This window comes from Neoarius graeffei, chromosome 18 (genome assembly GCF_027579695.1).
Source record: "Neoarius graeffei isolate fNeoGra1 chromosome 18, fNeoGra1.pri, whole genome shotgun sequence".
Classification (NCBI taxonomy): Eukaryota; Metazoa; Chordata; class Actinopteri; order Siluriformes; family Ariidae; genus Neoarius; species Neoarius graeffei.
Window position 1 is genome coordinate 44,917,190 of NC_083586.1, and position 19,751 is coordinate 44,936,940.

The window sequence follows — 19,751 nt, forward strand, 5'->3', positions numbered from 1 at the left end:
AAACGTTACCAGTGAGTGGAGAGGGTTTGGACAGTGTGCTGTACTGGTTGTGCAGGTAGGGGGTGCCGTGACGTGAACTGAAAGTGGGTGAGGAGGCCAGAACCAGCTCTTCTTTGATCAGACAGGCTTTGGGATGATCCTCAGGCAGATCGGCCAGGCGCTGGTCTAAAGAGACCTTCAGCAGATCCAGCCTCTGAGAGGACTCGCTCAGACGACATTGAGCCTAGAGAGAGAGAGAGAGAGAGAGAGAGAGAGAGAGAGAGAGAGAAGGGTAAACTTCAACATGAGACGCTCAACAAGTTATTTAAATAATTTGCATAAAAATTTTATTTGTTGTAGCTTTGTTCCCAGGTGATTTTAACTGTTGTGAATTCAAGTACATTGAAATGAATGACAATAAGAGACAAATCATGAAAGGATGATGTCAAAGTAATAGAGAATGGGAGAGAGCAAAAATATGGACACCCTTACAAAAAAGAGAGCTTAAAGCAGATACGCAGAACCTTTATTTTTAAATACATTTCTGAGTGGATAGTATCTCCATCCTTGACTCTTGTATGCTGCATAAATGGGAATAAAAAAAATATATATATATGTTTGAGAGTTAAACTCGACCGCAAAGTTGGCATTCGAGCTGCCCCGCTGAGCCAGCCAGCCCTGAGTGCGTGACGTCACAGCGGGAACCGGTTTTAAGGCCGAGGCCTTTCACAGCTATAGACCAAAGTCATATCAATAAAACATTTGTGGTGAAAGTAAGAAATGGCGTTACTGACTTGCTCAACTAAGACTGATTGGACTGCATTGATTGTGGGTTGACTCTCATTAAAACAGGATAGGCGTTATAACTTGTGCAACATACATGTACATGCATGCATTTTCACTGATAAAACGTAAAAGGCTCATTAAATAATCAGATGAACTGAAACGATCACATTCTGAAGCAAATTAAATAATCTTATACCGGTAACTTAAACACACAATACAAGTTACATGGATTAATCTAAAATGCAGGTAAACAACGTGTTGTTTTGTATCCAAATGAGAGTCGGAGCTTACCCATCTGTGTTCTCACTTCTTGAAGGCCGACCTTGTGGCCGATTACTTTGAAACAATCTGACTTTCAGTTCTTCGTTCAGTTCTCCATTCATTCGCTTCTTCCATGTAAGGGCGAGATGGCAGCAATATCCAGTTTAGAAATAAGACGGCTGCTCCACTCATTCTCTGTTTTCTCCATACTGAGTACTCCGCCATTACTGCTCGGCTCAGGCAATTACTAAAACCCGGGACGGAACGGAACGTCACCGGTTTTAGCAACAACCACGGGGAGGTCACTGCCCGAGCGATATGTCACGTCTCATTCCATCCCAGGTTTTAGAAACAACCCTCGGCTCACTCTGGGAGAACTGGTGCAACTGAACTTTGCTTTTTAAAAAAATAAATCAATAAAATAAATACTTTCCTTTGCTTGTAGTTTTCTTTTCCTTTAATTGTTGGTACTGCACCCTCTTTCAATACGGGCTTATAGCCAACGCTCCTCAACAGATCAGAGGTCTCGTACGAGTCTTCAGTAAAATGTGCAGAGCAGAGGAGAGACCACTTCACAGGCGCCCAAAGTGCCCGTGAACTTCTCGCAAAACGCGTCCAAATCTTTGCAGTTTGAACATTCTTGGGCCATGAATGCAACGTAAATCCACCTTCTGTCATGTTGCTGCACCTGCCAGCAACACATCTACGTGGCATGGTGATAAATTAGCTCAAAATAGAGGATCAGAGTTGCAGTCAGTTCTGTGTTTTAGTATAGCGGAAATGGTGATGAAACTGATAGACTTCCTGCTGTGATGTAACGGATGTCGAGGTCATTCACTCAGACCGCTATCTATATGAATCCCTTTAATCGTAAAAATTACTATATTAGATTTATTGTTAACGCTTAAAACTATTCCTGTGCCATTCTTGAGGTCTCAAGGCATTTATAAACGAAAGTGAGGCCATGGCTCTGCGTATATGCTTTAAGGGTAGATGAAAATAATCAGTGATGCAGAGGAATCCAAGTGAAAATCAAATACAAGCGTGTATGCGTTGCATTATTTTTAATGACTATAATAATTTGGTTGATGGTGCTGTATACCTCTGACATGGCTTTTTTGTCTTGCACTTTGTTGGCTCCTAACAGTCTCAGAACATTTTTGGCTCCCTCTGCAACAGCGTGCTCCACTCGGTAGTGGTGCCTCAGCTCCTCGATCCTCAGCTCTATCCCACACGGGTCAGGCTTCCCTGTCAAACAAACAGTCAAGGTTTTCAGCCACTTTTCACAACCAATTAAATTTCTAACGCTTGCTCCTTTAGATCACATTTTCACACACACACGGGAATTTAACAGCACTCTACTGAGACAACACCTAGTAACTATTCTAAAGAAAAAAAAAATTCAGAAGGTCTCGTGTGAACGGAGAAGGAAGACAAGGTGACGTCTTGATAATCCTTTCCAGTAGGTTGATAAGAAACATTAGCACAGCGAAGCAACAACAAGAGGAAAAACCAAAAAAATTGACAAAAAAAGAACAATAAGAGAAATGTCTGGAAGCTGGAGTGACTCAGAGATGAAATAGCTGATGGAAATTAGATTTGAGACCATAATTCTTTGCCATGGCAATGACAATCAAATACAAGAGAGTGAAAAACCCAAAGCCTACATATAACCACTGAAACTTTGCCAATAATGTCTGATTTTAGTGTAAAAATACTTAAAATACATCAACTGTAATTATGTTCTATGCATATACCTGCAACCATAGACATATAAACATAGACGCCGCCTTCTGCGTAGAATCATACGTCATCCTCGCCGCCATATTGGATGTGGCAAAGTGGAAATTCTTCACCCGTCTCTGGTATAGCGTCTAGACAGTAGCCGAGAATAAAAGATGCCTCATTCACGTGCTGCGTTTAACTGTACCAACAGGTTTACCGTCCAAATGAGATCACATGGGATTACCTTTCACAGGTGAGACTGGAAAAATACTTTTCATTGTATTTGGTCATTATAACGTAATTTTACAAACAGATTTTTCTGACTTTGTGGCTAATATGAAGTCTCGCGCATAATAGCCGCTCGGTGAAACCTGTCTCCAAACAACGAAGTATTTCCTTCGTAACTACGCTGATTGTTGTTAGTTGCTTAGCTAACTTTTCACATACTACGTAGGTTTCCCAAAAATAAAGACATGAAAAAGCAGTGGGAGACAGCTGTGCGACGGGAAGGGTTTTCTGCTACTCCGTCATCCATGCTCTGCAGTGAACACTTCAGAACGGAGGATTTTGACAGAACAGGTCAGACAGTCAGGATCAGAGAGGGAGCTGTTCCTTCAGTCTTCAGTTTCCCAGCTCATCTCCACCGGGTAGGTGTAGAGTTATAAGCAGTGAGAATTAGAGAATACAGTGCCACACTATGATGAACGTTTTTGAATGCATGATGAATGTTTTTAACCTTTCTGAATGTGAAGCAATCACATGGAGCAATCCCATTGTAATATGGTTTAATTGAATTTTTTTCCATATAGCACTGTATATTGCAAAAATTGTTTTTGGAGACATTTTATAGCCTATCTGCACGGCATTTAATGAAAGTGATGCGGAGACGGCACGGCTTCAGCAGCGTAAGCACAGCACATTATTCTACACGGTCCCCGCTGAGCTCCAAAACATGCCTTGATGTGTAGATATCGTTAGTAGCCTACGATAGTAGCAGCGGAATAAAAAATAAAAATAAAAAAAAACAAGTTTCTGATAGCTTGATTCCGGTATAGGCCTGCTGCATGTTGAGGAAATTTAGGTCACACCTCCCACGGAATATTGACGGGTATTTCGCACACTATTTATAACCATCACATTAAAAGTTACAGGTATACATGTTGTTTTGATGCCTGTTTGTTTCCCAAATATATACGTGTGTGTCTTAATGGGTGAATAAAAGGCATCGAGTTAAATATTATCGTAGAAAGGGGCTTTATGAAGTTCAGTCCATTTACTTGCATTGGTTTACGGGGAAGATTTGCCACATCCAATATGGCGGACACTCTGACGTATCCCAGCAACGGGGCCACCAGCTCAATGCGGCGTCTATGTTTATATGTCTATGCCTGCAACTCTGACAATATTATTTTCAGTGATGATAAAATGGTTTTGAAAGTTCCTACTTTTAAGACATTTTTGATATGGTAATTTTCTTTAAGAGATTTCATTTACAACATGTCTCTGACAGCTCAAAATGTATTTCCAGGCATTTAAAAACTCCAGAGCTTCCAGGGGCCTCTGGTGGCCCTTGGACCCCGGCCTTGCTGGGTTGACGCATTCATTTTCCTAGATCCACCCCTGAGAAGGTGTTGATTAAATTCTATAACAGCAGCTCTGACAGTAGTAGTGAGCTGTAAGGCAAGTCACAGGTTTATACAAACATGCTCATTCTATAGTTATCATTTCTTGTATTTTGGATGTGCTACGGGGCGGCACGGTGGTGTAGTGGTTAGCACTGTTGCCTCACAGCAAGAAGGTTCTGGGTTCGAGCCCAGTGGCCGACAGGGGCCTTTCTGTGTGGAGTTTGCCTGCATGGGTTTCCTCCGGGTGCTCCGGTTTCCCCCACAGTCCAAAGACATGCAGGTTAGGCTAACTGGTGACTCTAAATTGACTGTAGGTGTGATTGTGAGTGTGAATGGTTGTTTGTCTCTGTGTATCAGCCCTGTGATGACCTGGCAACTTGTCCAGGGCGTACCCCGCCTCTCGCCCATTGTCAGTTGAGATAGGCTCCAGCTTGCCTGCGACCCTGTACAGGATACAGTAAGTAGTTACGGATAATGGATGGATGGGTAGATGGATGTGCAACATAATCTAGCCTTGTGTCTCAAATTCGAGTATTTCCGTTAGTACACTGCATACACCATGTACTTACCTGCATAGTGCATGAATTTCTCCAGGGTAGTGTTGTCTCAAATCAACCACGACAAGTTCTACACTTTCCGGAACTGATCATTGCAACATTTGACCATGATTGTTGCATCACCCACCAAAAAATATCTACTAACTTTTTTTTGGGTCGCCTCTTAAAATGAACGTATTTTTAATTTTCCTTGCATGTGTTCTCAAATATATCTCGGCCTCAACAACATACATCCAACTGGCCGAAAATAGATTAGTGGTCCCTCCCCTTCTGTTACGTAGCCAAGATGGTGATCACTGAGGGTTAGAAGGGTTGATAAACTTGTGATTTTAACTTGCTATTTAACAAAGGAAATGTATGATCACTAATATCTTGAGATGTTTAACATTTTTGAAGGAGCCAGCACTTTCTAATGGTTAGAGGTAACACTGGAAAGACTTTGCACTTCACAGTTTCTAGGTAACAAGCTGGTAAGGGACCGAATGTTTATTTCTGCGATAATGAAAGTGACAAGAAGAACCAACTTGTTTAGTGGGTGTTCCACAACATTAAAGGGGAACTGAAGGCAAATTTTTTATTATCAAAATTCTATTTATTTATCTCATTTTATTAAATATAGGAATGCATTTCTGACAGCTATTTTGTCACTGCTATAGCAAGTTGAGTGTTTGAAATATGTTCTGTAATATATCAGTCCATATGTCAAAGCAATGGCCGTAAACTAGATTCGTTGAGACCTGTGCGAGACATCGTAGGACGGAAGTAAAACGTACAGCGGAAATCAAAGCGACCAACATCTGCCAACGTCATCAAAAGACGCGCGCGCCCTCTTTCGAATGCTGATGTAATCAAGCCAGAAGTTTTGTTTGTTTTGATAGCAATCAGAAAAGTTTGAAAAAAGTAGGCAGTAATCATTATTTAAACTCGTTTTTGCGCAATATTTCATTTGGAAAACAGTTTTCAAAACGGCGGCACTGACACCTGGCTGACACTTCACGTTTCGAAGTCTCGCACAAGTCTCGTGAAGATCGCGCGGATAAGCGACGCCTGCCGTGGACCAAACGAACTAAATTCAACATGGCTAAAAACCGAATAGGCCGATAAATACAATATTTAATTGCAATTAGTTGCCAATACAAGTCACGATATAAGGTTACTAAAACCGAAAACGTAATTGAATAACACGTTAATTAAGAAATAAAGCAAGTTTAAAAATCACTTCAGTTCTCCTTTAAATCTAACTGTAAATGAATAAAAAGTATAACGTGTCATTATTAAACAAATAAAAATCCAATTGTTGGCAATTTGCCATTGTATAAGAGGAATAAAACACTTGGAGATGTGCTGTTAGAGGAAAATAATCAACTTCAGACTGCTTTCCATTGTTGGTCAGGCCGCATCACAACCCCGTCATTGATTATCTTCCTATTACGTGTTTTTATTTCCTATATACAATATATTCCCAGCACAAGCTGCACAAGAAATCAGGAACAGCTTTGCTTCCACTTCATCATTCTGAAGTGTGAACAAACCAAAATTACGGCTGTTACCCAAAATGTTCTTTCATTGTACGAAAAAAAAAGGCTTGCCTGTTCAACTCTTGAATATTAGTGAACATTTTTGATGTGTCATAATGTTCTGGTATGTAAACACAGATACGTGCTGCATGTATGACAAATTGTGCAAGTGAGAGTTTAGAGTAGACGGCACGGTGGTGTAGTGGTTGGCACTGCCACCTCACAGCAAAAAGGTTCTGGGTTCGAGCCCAGTGTAGAGTTTGCATGTTCTCCCCATGTCTGTGTGGGTTTCCTCCGGGTGCTGAACATGTGAATGTGAGTGTGAATGGTCGTTTGTCTCTGTGTGTCAGCCCTGTGATGACCTGGCGACTTGTCCAGGGTGTACCCCGCCTCTCACCCATAGTCAGCTGGGATAGGCTCCAGCTCGCCCATGACCCTGCACAGGATAAGTGGTTACGGATAATGGATGGATGGAGTTTAGAGTATCTTGGCATATGTCTCTCGCTAAGGACAAATCTGCAGCACGAGGGGGTTGAGACCAAGAGTTTGTGGGGTGTGTGTATGAAAGAGAGAGGAATAGAATGTGTGAGGACTATACAGGGGGTGGAGAGACTGTTCAGTGGGTGAGCAGAGATGCTTTTATGTCCTAATAAGGCATCAGACTCTGGATACCTTGTAGACAGCTATGCAACCAGAAGCACGTCTGTGTGTGTGTGTGTGTGTGTGTGTGTGTGTGTGTGTGTGTGTGTGTGTGTGTGTGTGTGTTGCAGAAGTGTAACTGCATGTGTATACATGCTGAGCTAATAAAACAGCAGTGGATTTTTTCCTCTGTTCTCTGGCAGGTGAGTGATGTAATGCAGTAGAGTGCACATAATAGCATTACACACAAACAGCCTTTTAATACTTTCTACTGTCTCTGAGCTGGACACCCAATTACTGCTGACTGTGTGTGTGTGTGTGTGTGTGTGTGTGTGTGTGTGTGTGTTACCCGTCAAAAGTTTGTACACCCCTTCTCATTCATAGGGTTTTCTGTATTTGGACTATTTTCTACATTGTAGAACAATACTGAAGACATCAACACTATGAAATAACACATGGAACATATATGGAATTACATAGTAAACACAAAGTATTAAACAAACAAAATATGTGTTTCATATTTTAGATTCTTCAAAATAGCCAGCGTTTACCTTGATGACGCTTTTCACACTATTGGCGTTATCTTAACCAGCTTCATGAGGTAGTCACCTGGAATGCTTTTCAATTAATAGGTGCCTCATCAAAAGTTAATTAGTGCAATTTCTTGCCTTCTTAATGTTCTTGAGTTCAAACAGTAAATAATAATAATAATAATAATAATAATAATAATAATACAGTAAATAGCCCTATTCCATCCACAACTGTACTAATCCATATTTTGTCAAGAACTGTTCAACTAAGTAAAGAGAAATGACATCCATCATTACTTTAAGACACGAAGTGTCTTTTAATTAATTAATTAAAAATAAATTTAAAAACACTGAACTGAAGGCGTTTCCAAACTTTTGACTGATACTATATAGTTGTGTATGTTACATTATAATAATTATATTATAATAATAGTTATAATAACTAACAATATAGCCTAATGCCGACACTGGAGACTCCTTCCATAAATGTTAAAAAAAAAAAAAAAACACTTCACCATATCAGTGATTATACAGTATGTTTTTCTCTTGATCTGCTTATTATTAGGTTCAGATTACAAAATACAAATTCCTGTGAATTAGCTGGCACGACAGAACTGATAACCAAATCAGAATCAAGAATTAAACAGCTCTGTTGTATAAATATATTTTAAAAAATGAACAAAGAACATGTCCTAAAAAATTTGATGTTTAACAATTTAAATGAATCTAAATTATTTTGCCCAACAGATGGGCAATTGAGATTTGGTCACGGAAAATATCATACACAATGGAGGTTTGGGGGTGGAGTTTGACAGAAACACACAATACACTAAATATCCATGACAAGACAGTGTTTGTGTGTCAAGAAATAAAAACATAGATAAAATCATTATAGTTTATGATTCACCTTTAGTTTATATATTATATATAAAAGAATGAGCTGAGGTTCATTCTGTCTGTGTGAGGTTATAATCTCATTAAATATTCAAATACATTCAAATACCAAGCTTTTAAAATAAATTAAATTAAAAGTCACATTTTTAAATAACCCTACTTGTAATACGTGCAATGCTTTTCTGATTAAAAAAAAAAAACTGTGGGATTAAAGAGAGACTATTTTTAGGTTGTAAATATAACAGGATAATTTAAATGTACCACTGAGCATGTTTTCCTCCAATATCAACAAACCCATGCTCCACCATAAGTACACACACACACCTTGTACGTCCTCATTGTGTTCGTAAGCCTGTACTGCTTTGCGGATCTGCATACGAATGATGTCGATCTTGGTTTTGCTGTCCTGGAGCATCTGCTGGGCAGTCTGCAACATCTTCTTATCCTGAGACAAACACGTAAACAATCCATCATATACTTTATTTATTATAAATAAGAGAAGGTCTTACAAAGATCTGCCTCACTGTCATCACCGATTTGCTGTTGAATCTATAGGAAAACTGATTATGCCATATTTGGTGGTGGAGCTGTCACTTTTTTGTCAAAAACACAATGCTTAACATAAATTTACCAACAAAAGAAACCTACAGTGCAGCGGAGTCTCTTAATGTGAACATAACGCACATGTTTGTTTGGTATCTTTGATTATAGGGTTGTGGATTATCATTTCCTTGGCAACCGATGTTGACCTCAGATGCTGGCTTCAGTCCAATTTGTGTACCTGTGTTCTAACTAGGATGTTTATATAAATTTTTATACAATTAATGCATTAATTCTGTCTCCCAATTTGACAAAAATGCAGCAACATGCAATAATACAGTGCAATAACAGATACCTGGCCAGATACTCCTATCATTTGTGCTTGTTTAGGAGCGGCAATTTCTTTCTCTCTCTCTTTTTAGAAATGACAGAAATATTGTTTGTTCAGAAAAGGCAGAAACAACCTAAGAAAGAAGAATAAGCCATTATATCAAAGTAGACCATAAAGGTCCACTGGCCACTAGCCATTTATGTTCATGTGTGTAATATTAAGTCCAAGGTCCATAAAATGCTATGCAATTTGAATTCAGTTCTATTCAAGTTCAAAGTCCTGAAATTGCTACTCAAATGAAGTTCAAGTCCAAAATTCTTAAGCTGCTACTCAAGTGAATTTAAGTCCTCAGCTACAGTTGAGTTCAAGACAGGTCCAAAGTCCAAAACCTGCTACTTAAATTGAGTTTAAGTCAAGACCAAAGTCCTTTTAGACTCCTACTCAAATTGAGTTCAAGTCAAGTTCAAATTGAGTTCAAGTCAAGTCCAAAGCCCTTTTAGACTCCTACTCAGATTAAGTCCCTAAGCTGCTACTCAAATTAACTCCTGAATGAGGCCTCAGTGATGGAGAGGCAACTCTCACTGAACAAAACGCATAGGTTGTAGTAGTGTAGTAACCTGAATAGTTATCATAGAAGGAAAACAGATTTAGATCAGGGTTCTTCAACCTTCTCCAGAAAGGGTTGGTGTGGCTGCAGCCTTTCCTTCCAGCCAAACTGGAGGCACACTTGATAGTCAATTGGAAACCAAAATTAACTGCTTTATCAAGTGGAATCGGGTGTGGCTCCTGATTAGTTGGAATAAAAGCCTGCAGTCACACAAGCCGTTTGTGGATAAGACCCAAGACCATGATTTAGATTTACCCATGGAGGATTCTGAAAAATCTTTCCGATCCAAGTCACAGTTTGAACCTCATAAAATGAAGTCCAAGTGGAGTCTCAGGTAATAAATGAATCTATGTTAACCCCTTCAGTGCCCTTGGACGAGTCAGGTACATCATGAAGTTTTTTACTGCTGTGCCTTATGACGTACACTACTCGTCATAAACACCTCCTTTTATGTACCTTACATGGCACATTACTTTTACTTCACAGTGGCACACTACTGCGAGTTGGCCGAGTGATTAGCGTGTCTACCTCTCAATTGGGAGATTGCGAGTTCTATTCACGGTCGGGCCGTACCAAAGACCATCATAAAAATGGTACCCAGTTACTTGGTGTACATTATGTTTTCAAGTACTAGTAATTCATGTTTATGGACAGGTTCTCATTGACAAGACCCATTGTCTTGGATGTTTTTGATTACTAAAGTTATTTTTACTCTACAACAGTGTTTTTTTTGTGATTTTTCTATACAAATATTAAAAAACAAAGTTCTGAACAAGTTAGAGAAAGATTATCAAAAATCCCAATTTTGACCTATTTTTGTCCTATATGCCCGGCACATTACAATTAATTATGGGTGGCAGCCAAGGGGTTAAAGTACAAGTGGTGTCATGACTAAAGTCAAATTTGTTTGTCCTAATGCATTTATTTGTCTGTACAAACTTTTACACTTTTGCAGAATGCTCTACTATACAATATACACCACTACGCTTTTTCTTTGGCACTCAGTACATTTTTTTATTGCATCCTAAACTGGAATGAAAACTCCCAGTCAGTACAGATAGAGAGAGACGGACAGTGTGCACATCAGTGCAGGTTACCTTGGTAGAGCCATTGGCGTAGATTGGGATCATGTTCTCAGCCCCCTGCTTGACTTTGAGCTCTATGTTCAGCTGCCTCTCCAGGGCGGCGATGCGTTCCTGATGGGCCGACGCCCTGCTCTCTGTGCCAGGAGACCGAGGCACATCATCTGGGGGGGGGGGGGGGGGGGGGGGGGGGGCAGAGGTCACAGTTAGGATTTTCCAACTAACTGTCAGAATCTACTGTAACGTGGAGTTAAAGCCTAAGATTTGAGTTGGAATAAATATCAGTAAGCGATTATGCAAAACGTCTAATCCAGGGGTTTTCAAAGTGTGGGAGAGTCAGCCCCCCTTCGGAGAGCAAATAAACAACCGCGCCCCCCCCCTTACAATTTTTGTTGTTGCTATACTTAATGTTCCATTCGTATTTTTAAAAAATGGTTGTTGTACACATCATTTTTTTCTTTTTCACATTTTAAACATCTGTGCTTTTTAAAACATCTTGTTTTACACATTTTAAACATCTCATAGCATCGTTAGCTAGAACCTCTTGGCAGACAACACACTGTGGCAGTGGAGCATCTTCAGATCCAGTCCATGAAAATCCAAACTTTAAATAATCATGGTCATACTTCCTTCTTTTTTCAGTCCCCCCAGGATTTCGCGGGCCTTTTTTGTGATTGTTGAGGGCTAAAATGTCTGATGTTGCAAGGGGTTTCCAAAAAAATTGCGATGAAAGTTGCGGTGTTTTTTAGGTTTTTGTTGCGATTACATTGCGGGAGGAAGTGAAAGTTGCGAGAAATTGTTGCGATTTTCTCTTTTTGTGATTAAAATTGAGTGATATGTTAAATATTAAGTTATTACTGAAAAACTATTGATTAAAAAAAACAAAGACATTGAGAAATGGTCCTATAAACAACTTTACCAATATAAAAGATTACCAGGACTACAAAAATGCAGAAAAATAGGCTTTACTTATCCAAATGCTCCTGTTGGTTCTAAAGTTAAAGTGCAGAGAACCTCACAGCACAACATGAAGTTACCTTAAAATATAATATAAATGCCTCAGCTTTCATATAAGAAAAAAAACTATTAATACTAGTACTGTGTGCAGGCAGTCTCTCCTGAAGACTAAATTAAACAATAATTATAAACTAATTAAATAAATGGCTCAGGCTTCATAGAAGAGAAAAAAAACAATTTGAACAGAATCTCACAGTATGATGCTGAAGCTGCCTAAACAATGGAAAATAAAATACCATTTTGGCAAAAATGTTGGCATCCATTAATTTCTTGTATTAAGTAAAAAAAAAATAAAGTGCACACAGTCCTTCACTGTAAACATAACACACTTTCAGTTGCCAGATACTGCTGACGTTTTCCAGTCCAAAATATGTTCAAAACCCGCCAAAATGCACTTGAAACCTCCCAATCTGGCAACACTGCGCGCATGCTGCTTCTCTTGAACACACGGAAGTAAGGCGGAAGGTAGTTTATCGACGTCACCTCAAGACGACGCCAATGATTGGTCAAATTTGCGGGAAAGTTGCGGTGATTGGATATAATTGCAACACTGCCCTGAATTCGCGGGGATTGGTTGAATTTGCGCTGAAGTTGCAAATCGCAACATCCTGGAGGCTCTGTTTTTTTGCTTGGCCCAGACTTTGTCTCCTCACTCACTGTAGCTTTAGGTACTAAAAATCGATCCATTTTGTCTCTCACGTTGCGCCCCCCCCGAAGAACTCTGGCACCCCCCGGGGGGGCGCGCCCCACACTTTGAAAAGCCCTGGACTAATCAATTTTGAGTCACCACCTGGGTCTTTGTGTGCATTTATCCGAGTTAAATATTCATGCACAATGGATGTGTATCCAACAATGAGCACAATCAAAACTTAAGTGATTACTGGGGTACGAAAGCTTTTAATTTAAACATTTAGCTTCAAAGCAAGTATATTTAGCCAGTTTCACTACAGAAAATCTCCACAGATGGTACTAATGAATGACTCAAAACCCACTGAGGCATGTGTTCCCATTCTGACATTAATATAACATGCAAGATCAACAACTTCTGTTCTGTGCTTTAACTGTTGGACTAACCGCGAGCTTCATCTGTGCCCTTGACAACAATATGGGCGTCAAGCTCCTGAAGCTGGGCATGGAGCGAGTGGAGACGCCGGTTAGAGGAGCGCAGCTGGTTGTCCACTTGCTGGGCATTGCGTTTATCAGTAGTTGCACGTCGCAGGTTCTCTGCTCCTTCCTTAATCTTCAACTCCTTGCGGATTTCACGCCGGATCTTCTCACGCTCCTCATCCAGCCGTTGCTGCACGCTTGAATCTGAAAAGTCCGAGCCGTGGTCCAGACCCAGCTGTTCCAGCACGGACAACCCACCTGGATCACTCTGGAGACAAAAGTGGGAGAGATTTAAAGCATTAATAATGGCAATAAAATTAAGCTCTCTGATTTGTAGATACTGAACCTGAGTTAGGGATGGACACATTCACATTGCCTGCTATACACAATATGGCCAGAAGTATGTGGACACCTGACACCTTCACACCTATATGTGGTTCTTCCCCAAACTGGTGCCACAATTAATAATGGCAATAAAATTAAGCTCTCTGATTTGTAGATACTGAACCTGAGTTAGGGATGGACACATTCACATTGCCTGCTATACACAATATGGCCAGAAGTACAGTATGTGGACACCTGACACCTTCACACCTATGTGGTTCTTCCCCAAACTGGCGCCACAAAGTTGGAAGTACACTATTGTATATGATGTCTTTCTATGCTGTCGTCTTAAGATTTCCCTTCATTGGAACCAAGAGGCCCCAAACTTCTTCCAGCATGACAATGCACCTGTGCACAAAGTAAGACATGGTTTGCCAAGGTTAGAACTCAAATGGCCTGCACAGAGCTTCAACACCACTGAACACCTTTGGGATGAACATTCACTACGCCCCAGGCCTCCTCACCCTACATCAGTGCCTGATCTCACTAATGCTCTGGTGGTAGAATGGGCAAATCACCATGGCACATGTTCAAAAATCTAGTGCAAAGCTTTCCCAGAAGACTGGAGGTTACTATAACAGCAAGGTGATCCTGGAATGTGATGTTCAACAAGCACTTATGGTGTGATTGGGCAGGTGTTTACATACTTTTGGGCATATGCTGTATATCTTAACTTATTTTTGCTCAGGTTTTGGCTAACGTTGCATACATATTACGGCAGTAGGTGGAAGACGCCAACATTAACCCTGTTTTTCAAAGAAGCAGCAACGGAAAACTGTGCCAATGCCAGCAACAACTACACAATACCACAAAGCCCAGTGGAACATTCCATCATGTGTTCAATGTCCCTGACTTCTGCCATCATGTCATCGCAGTAAAACAAACCGGATATCAATTTTATTGAATACATAGTTTAATTTTGGAAAAAAAAAATTAGTTTTGAAAAACTACACAATTATCAAGTCAACATGAAAATACAATATAGATTATACAAGGTGGCTGACCATCATCCTTAACCTACTGTCTCAAAGAACAATCTGCTCATCTATAAATATGCTTATGTTAGATAACTAGATTAGTGAACCATTTAAGCACCAAGAGTGGTCCCCTAGTACAAATCATAACTTATGATAAAAAAAAAAAAAACTGACTTGACGTAACTAGCTGTGCCAATTTGTTATACACCATAACATAAGTAGTGCTCTGCTACATGTGAAATTATTTTCCTGCAGTTGTCATGTTAGTTGTGTGGTATAGGGTGCAAGACATGATACTATCACAATGGCAACATTTACAGTGGTGCTTGAAAGTTTGTGAACCCTTTAGAATTTTCTAGATTTCTTCATAAATATGACCTAAAACATCATCAGATTTTCACACAAGTCCTAAAAGTAGATAAAGAGAACCCAGTTAAACAAATGAGACAAAAATATTATACTTGGTCATTTATTTATTGAGGAAAATGATGCAGTATTACATGTCTGTGAGTGGCAAAAGTATGTGAACCTTTGCTTTCAGTATCTGGTGTGACCCCCTTGTGCAGCAATAACTGCAACTAAACGTTTCCAGTAACTGTTGATCAGTCCTGCACACCGGCTTGGAGGAATTTTAGCCCATTCCTCCGTACAGAACAGCTTGAACTCTGGGATGTTGGTGGGTTTCCTCACATGAACTGCTCGCTTCAGGTCCTTCCACAACATTTCGATTGGATTAAGGTCAGGACTTTGACTTGGCCATTCCAAAACATTAACTTTATTCTTCTTTAACCATTCTTTGGTAGAACAACTTGTGTGCTTAGGGTTGTTGTCTTGCTGCATGACCCACCTTCTCTTGAGATTCAGTTCATGGACGGATGTCCTGACATTTTCCTTTAGAATTCACTGGTATAATTCAGAATTCATTGTTCCATCAATGATGGCAAGCCGTCCTGGCCCAGATGCAGCAAAACAGACCCAAACCATGATACTACCACCACCATGTTTCACAGATGGGATAGGGTTCTTATGCTGGAATGCAGTGTTTTCCTTTCTCCAAACATAACGCTTCTCATTTAAACCAAATAAGTTCTATTTTGGTCTCATTCGTCCACAAAACATTTTTCCAATAGCCTTCTGGCTCGTCCACGTGATCTTTAGCAAACTGCAGACGAGCAGCAATGTTCTTTTTGGACAGTAGCAACCCTGCCATGTACACCATTGTTGTTCAGTGTTCTCCTGATGGTGGACTCATGAACATTAGCCAATGTGAGAGAGGCTTTCAGTTGCTTAGAAGTTACCCTGGGGTCCTTTGTGATCTCGCCGACTATTACACGCCTTGCTCTTGGAATGATCTTTGTTGGGCGACCACTCCTGAGGAGGGTAACAATGGTCTTGAATTTCCTCCATTTGTACACAATCTGTCTGACTGTGTATTGGTGGAGTCCAAACTCTTTAGAGATGGTTTTGTAACCTTTTCCAGCCTGATGAGCATCAACAACACTTTTTCTGAGGTCCTCAGAAATCTCCTTTGTTCATGCCATGATACACTTCCACAAACATGTGTTGTGAAGATCAGACTTTGATAGATCCCTGTTCTTTAAATAAAACAGGGTGCCCACTCACACCTGATTGTCATCCCACTGATTGAAAACGCCTGACTCGAATTTCACCTTTAAATTAACTGCTAATCCTAGAGGTTCACATACTTTTGCCACTCACAGATATGTAATATTGGATCATTTTCCTCAATAAATAAATGACCAAGTATAATATTTTTGTCTCATTTGTTTAACTGGGTTCTCTTGATCTACTTTTAGGACTTGTGTGAAAATCTGATATTGTTTTAGGTCATATTTATGCAGAAATATAGAAAATTCTAAAGGGTTCATAAACTTTCAAGTGCCACTGTATATGGCTACGTGCTGCAATCTCTTGCACACGATTTAATGTATATCGGTTTATCTTAATTCTGCAATGAGGCATGGACATTTTTTTTCCCAATGCAAAATGCCAACAAAATCACTGTTGCTGTAACAAAGAAGAAGTTGCTCCTGATGATGATACACCACTCTTTCAAAAAAACTGAAAATATATTGCCCTATCCCAATTTCAGGATAAAAAGCAGGGGTAGGGTTTTTTTTAAAATCTCTAAACCTTTTTTTTTTTTTTTACTAATTATCTACTCGAAGATTGTACTGTGAATGGAATTTTAACAACGTTCAGGTGACATTTTTCAGCACATGCTTCATATAGACTCAAAAAAGTCGAGAAACTGTTTATAAACCCTTTCCCACAGTGTTTTAATGCTGCTTCAAAGACAGCTTCAAAGTCTTCTGAGGTCAACACAGATCAAATTCTCTCCTAAAAGAGATGCTTTAAAAAGCATAGAAATATAGAAGTGGTTATGACTGAGGTTATGCCCCAAGACCAAACAACCAGCGACACGAAAAAACAACGAACTGCAAAAAGAAAAACAACTGCTAAAGCATAGCAATAATAAATACAACTAGATCAGAGACATAAAATACACAAATCAGCTCGAGAAGACGCTACAGGGTCTTCATTATCATTCAAAACTGGCGGCGCTTAAATCCCTTTGACAAAAAAAATCGAATCGCTGTAGTTCTTGCAAGTCAGGAAGTTGTGCTTGACAGCATTGCAAACCACCTCATTCCACAAAACGCAATGGTATTAGCGCTCCAGTAACCACCGAAGTCAAGTCTGTTAGTCCTACTCACTCTTGCCGTTCAAGACAAAATTCATGCAGAACTACAGCGACGGCACTCCACCTGTGTGTCCAGGTATTCCCAGCGGTCCCAGTGGTCCCATTCCCCCGACCAGCACATGCTGTTTACTCCAGCTCTCCTATCCAACCTCTAACTGAGACATATAGCGAGACGGAGAGAAACGGAGAGACAGAAAGGAAGGGAAAGCCATGGTTAGGGTCGCCCTCCCTGAGCAGGATATCCGGGTGAGCCTCAGCACGGTCACTTCCTGTTTCCTGTGAAGTTGTGCCTGGCCCAAACCAGTGCCTGGATTTCAGTTTGTTTGCTTTCCATAGAAATTTGCAATACTGTCCATAGCTAACGTGTGATCTCTATAACGTCAAACTGCATTTTGCTTTTTTTTTGTATTCTATGAGTGCGCACTTGTATGAATACGGTTCCCTCTGTAAACACAGAGCGCAAAAGAGCAACACTATACTAGCTAGAGACAGAGAGAGAACAGTGACATCACTAGCTCATGTTACAGGATGTGAATAGAAGCTCAGCAGTGGCCCTTCCTGCGCTACATCCAGTTCAGATTCCTTGAATGCAGCACCAGTTAAACAAATACACTGTCAAGAAACGTTTAAAGGAATACACCAGCACTTTCATCCTAATCTCTCGTTACATCTGTCGTGATGTGTGATTACCATACACCAAAAGTTTGACCAAAATGTTCGATTGTACTGATAAAAGAACAGAAAATTCGCAAAATACTCAAAGTTAAATTATAATAAAAGTTGGAGCGGTCAAAATCCTTCATGCAAAGGTATTGTTAAGGTATAATCAGTGATTTTGGGAGAACGCTTTTACAGCTTCAATGTTCCTTCAAAACACATGCCCGAACTTGACTAATAAAGCCATGTCCTAATGGTTAGAGAAGCAGCTTTGGGACCAAAAGGTTGCCAGTTTGATTCCCTGGAACAGCAGGGATGACTGAAGTGCCCTTGAGCAAGGAACCTAACCCCCAGGCTGCTCTGGGTATGCTGTACATCTGATCAGGGCGTCTGATAAATGCCACTAAGGTAATGTAAATGTAATAGTGCAAGATGATGAGCTTTCTGAATTGACAGACATGACTGAGTGATGCCTCCTTGTCATCCAGATCATCTGTCTTTCTCTTAAATACAGAGCCCCTCTGAGCAAATGGCACGGTGGTGTAGTGGTTAGCACGGTCGCCTCACAGCAAGAAGGTTCTGGGTTCAAGCCCAGTGGCCGGCAGGGGCCTTTATGTGTAGAGTTTGCATGTGTCTGCGTGGGTTTCCTCCGGGTGCTCCGGTTTCCCCCACAGTCCAAAGACATGTGGTTAGGCTAATATGGGACGGCCTTGGGCTGAGGTGCCCTTGAGCGAGGCACCTAACTCCCAACTGCTCCCCGGGCGCTGTTAGCATGGCTGCCCACTGCTCTGGGTACGTGTGTGCATGTGTATGTTCACTGCTTCAGATGGGTTAAATGCAGAGAGGAATTTCACAAGTGTGTGATGAATAAAGTTGTGCTTTCTTTCTGTCTGAATGTGACAACACCAAAGTATTTACTGAAGTATTCTGATTTCTAGCTCGAAACCTGTATGATTAGTCCTTTCAGAGGATCTTTATGACTAAATCTTGGGTTTTCCAAGAATTTTGATTTGCTTTAGTTGTATTCTCCGTCCTGTCTTTTAGCTAAGGTTAAACTAAGGTTCACGTATAAATTTCTACCATTAACTCCATCCTTTTGAGCCTAATTACTATATATGCCTCTGAAAACTCCTCTGACTGTAAAATTACTGGTCAATCATACCGGTTCTTGCAGATATTCTTGACAAATCTTCCTTATTTCCGCAGAGCATCTGAGCTTTCCTGCCCATTACTGCAGTTTGTGGTTTGTACCCGCCGTCTGTATTTGAGTCTATTTGAGTCCATTTTAAACCACAGCGACCCTCATCAGGATAAAAGGGCTACTAAACGAATAATAAAAAGTCATCTTTGGAACACATTTTTTTTTAGAAGAAGCCAAGAAGCCTTTATTTGTCACACGTACACTCAAGCACAGAGTGAAATTCCTCCTCTGCATTTAACCCATCTGAAGCAGTGAACACACATGCAAACAATGAGCACACACACCCATATACCCAGAGCAGTGGGCAGCTATGCTACAGTGCCCAGGGAGTAGTTGGGGGTTAGGGGCCTTGCTCAAGGGCACTTCAGCCCAACCTCAGGCCACGGCTGCCCCATTTTCACCTAACTGCATGTCTTTGGACTGTGGGGGAAACCAGAGCACCTGTAGGAAACCCACACAGACATGGGGAGAACGTGCAAACTCCACACAGAAAGGCCCCTATCAGCCACTGGGTTCAAACCCAGAACCTTCTTGCTCTGAGGCAACAGCACTAACCACTACACCACCATGCTGCACCCTTGTGTTCCTCCTCTTTTTTTCTTAAAAATAT

At 40.5% G+C, this 19,751-nt stretch overlaps 1 protein-coding gene across 3 annotated transcripts in view; it reads right to left on the bottom strand.

The window, feature by feature from the left end:
* pkn1a (protein kinase N1a) overlaps positions 1 to 19,751 on the bottom strand; it is a 121,328-nt gene that overhangs the window by 31,472 nt on the left and 70,105 nt on the right. For 2 of the 3 annotated variants that reach the window (XM_060898885.1, XM_060898883.1), the window contains exons 2-6: positions 13,165 to 13,465; positions 11,089 to 11,237; positions 8,838 to 8,958; positions 2,129 to 2,274; positions 10 to 223 (exon numbers count right to left, since the gene is read on the bottom strand). In XM_060898885.1, coding sequence (XP_060754868.1) covers positions 10 to 223; positions 2,129 to 2,274; positions 8,838 to 8,958; positions 11,089 to 11,237; positions 13,165 to 13,465 — 931 coding nt within the window. Of the gene's footprint in view, positions 1 to 9; positions 224 to 2,128; positions 2,275 to 8,837; positions 8,959 to 11,088; positions 11,238 to 13,164; positions 13,466 to 17,347; positions 17,496 to 19,751 lie in introns of those variants that run through there. The other variant, XM_060898884.1, reaches the window with a different exon arrangement.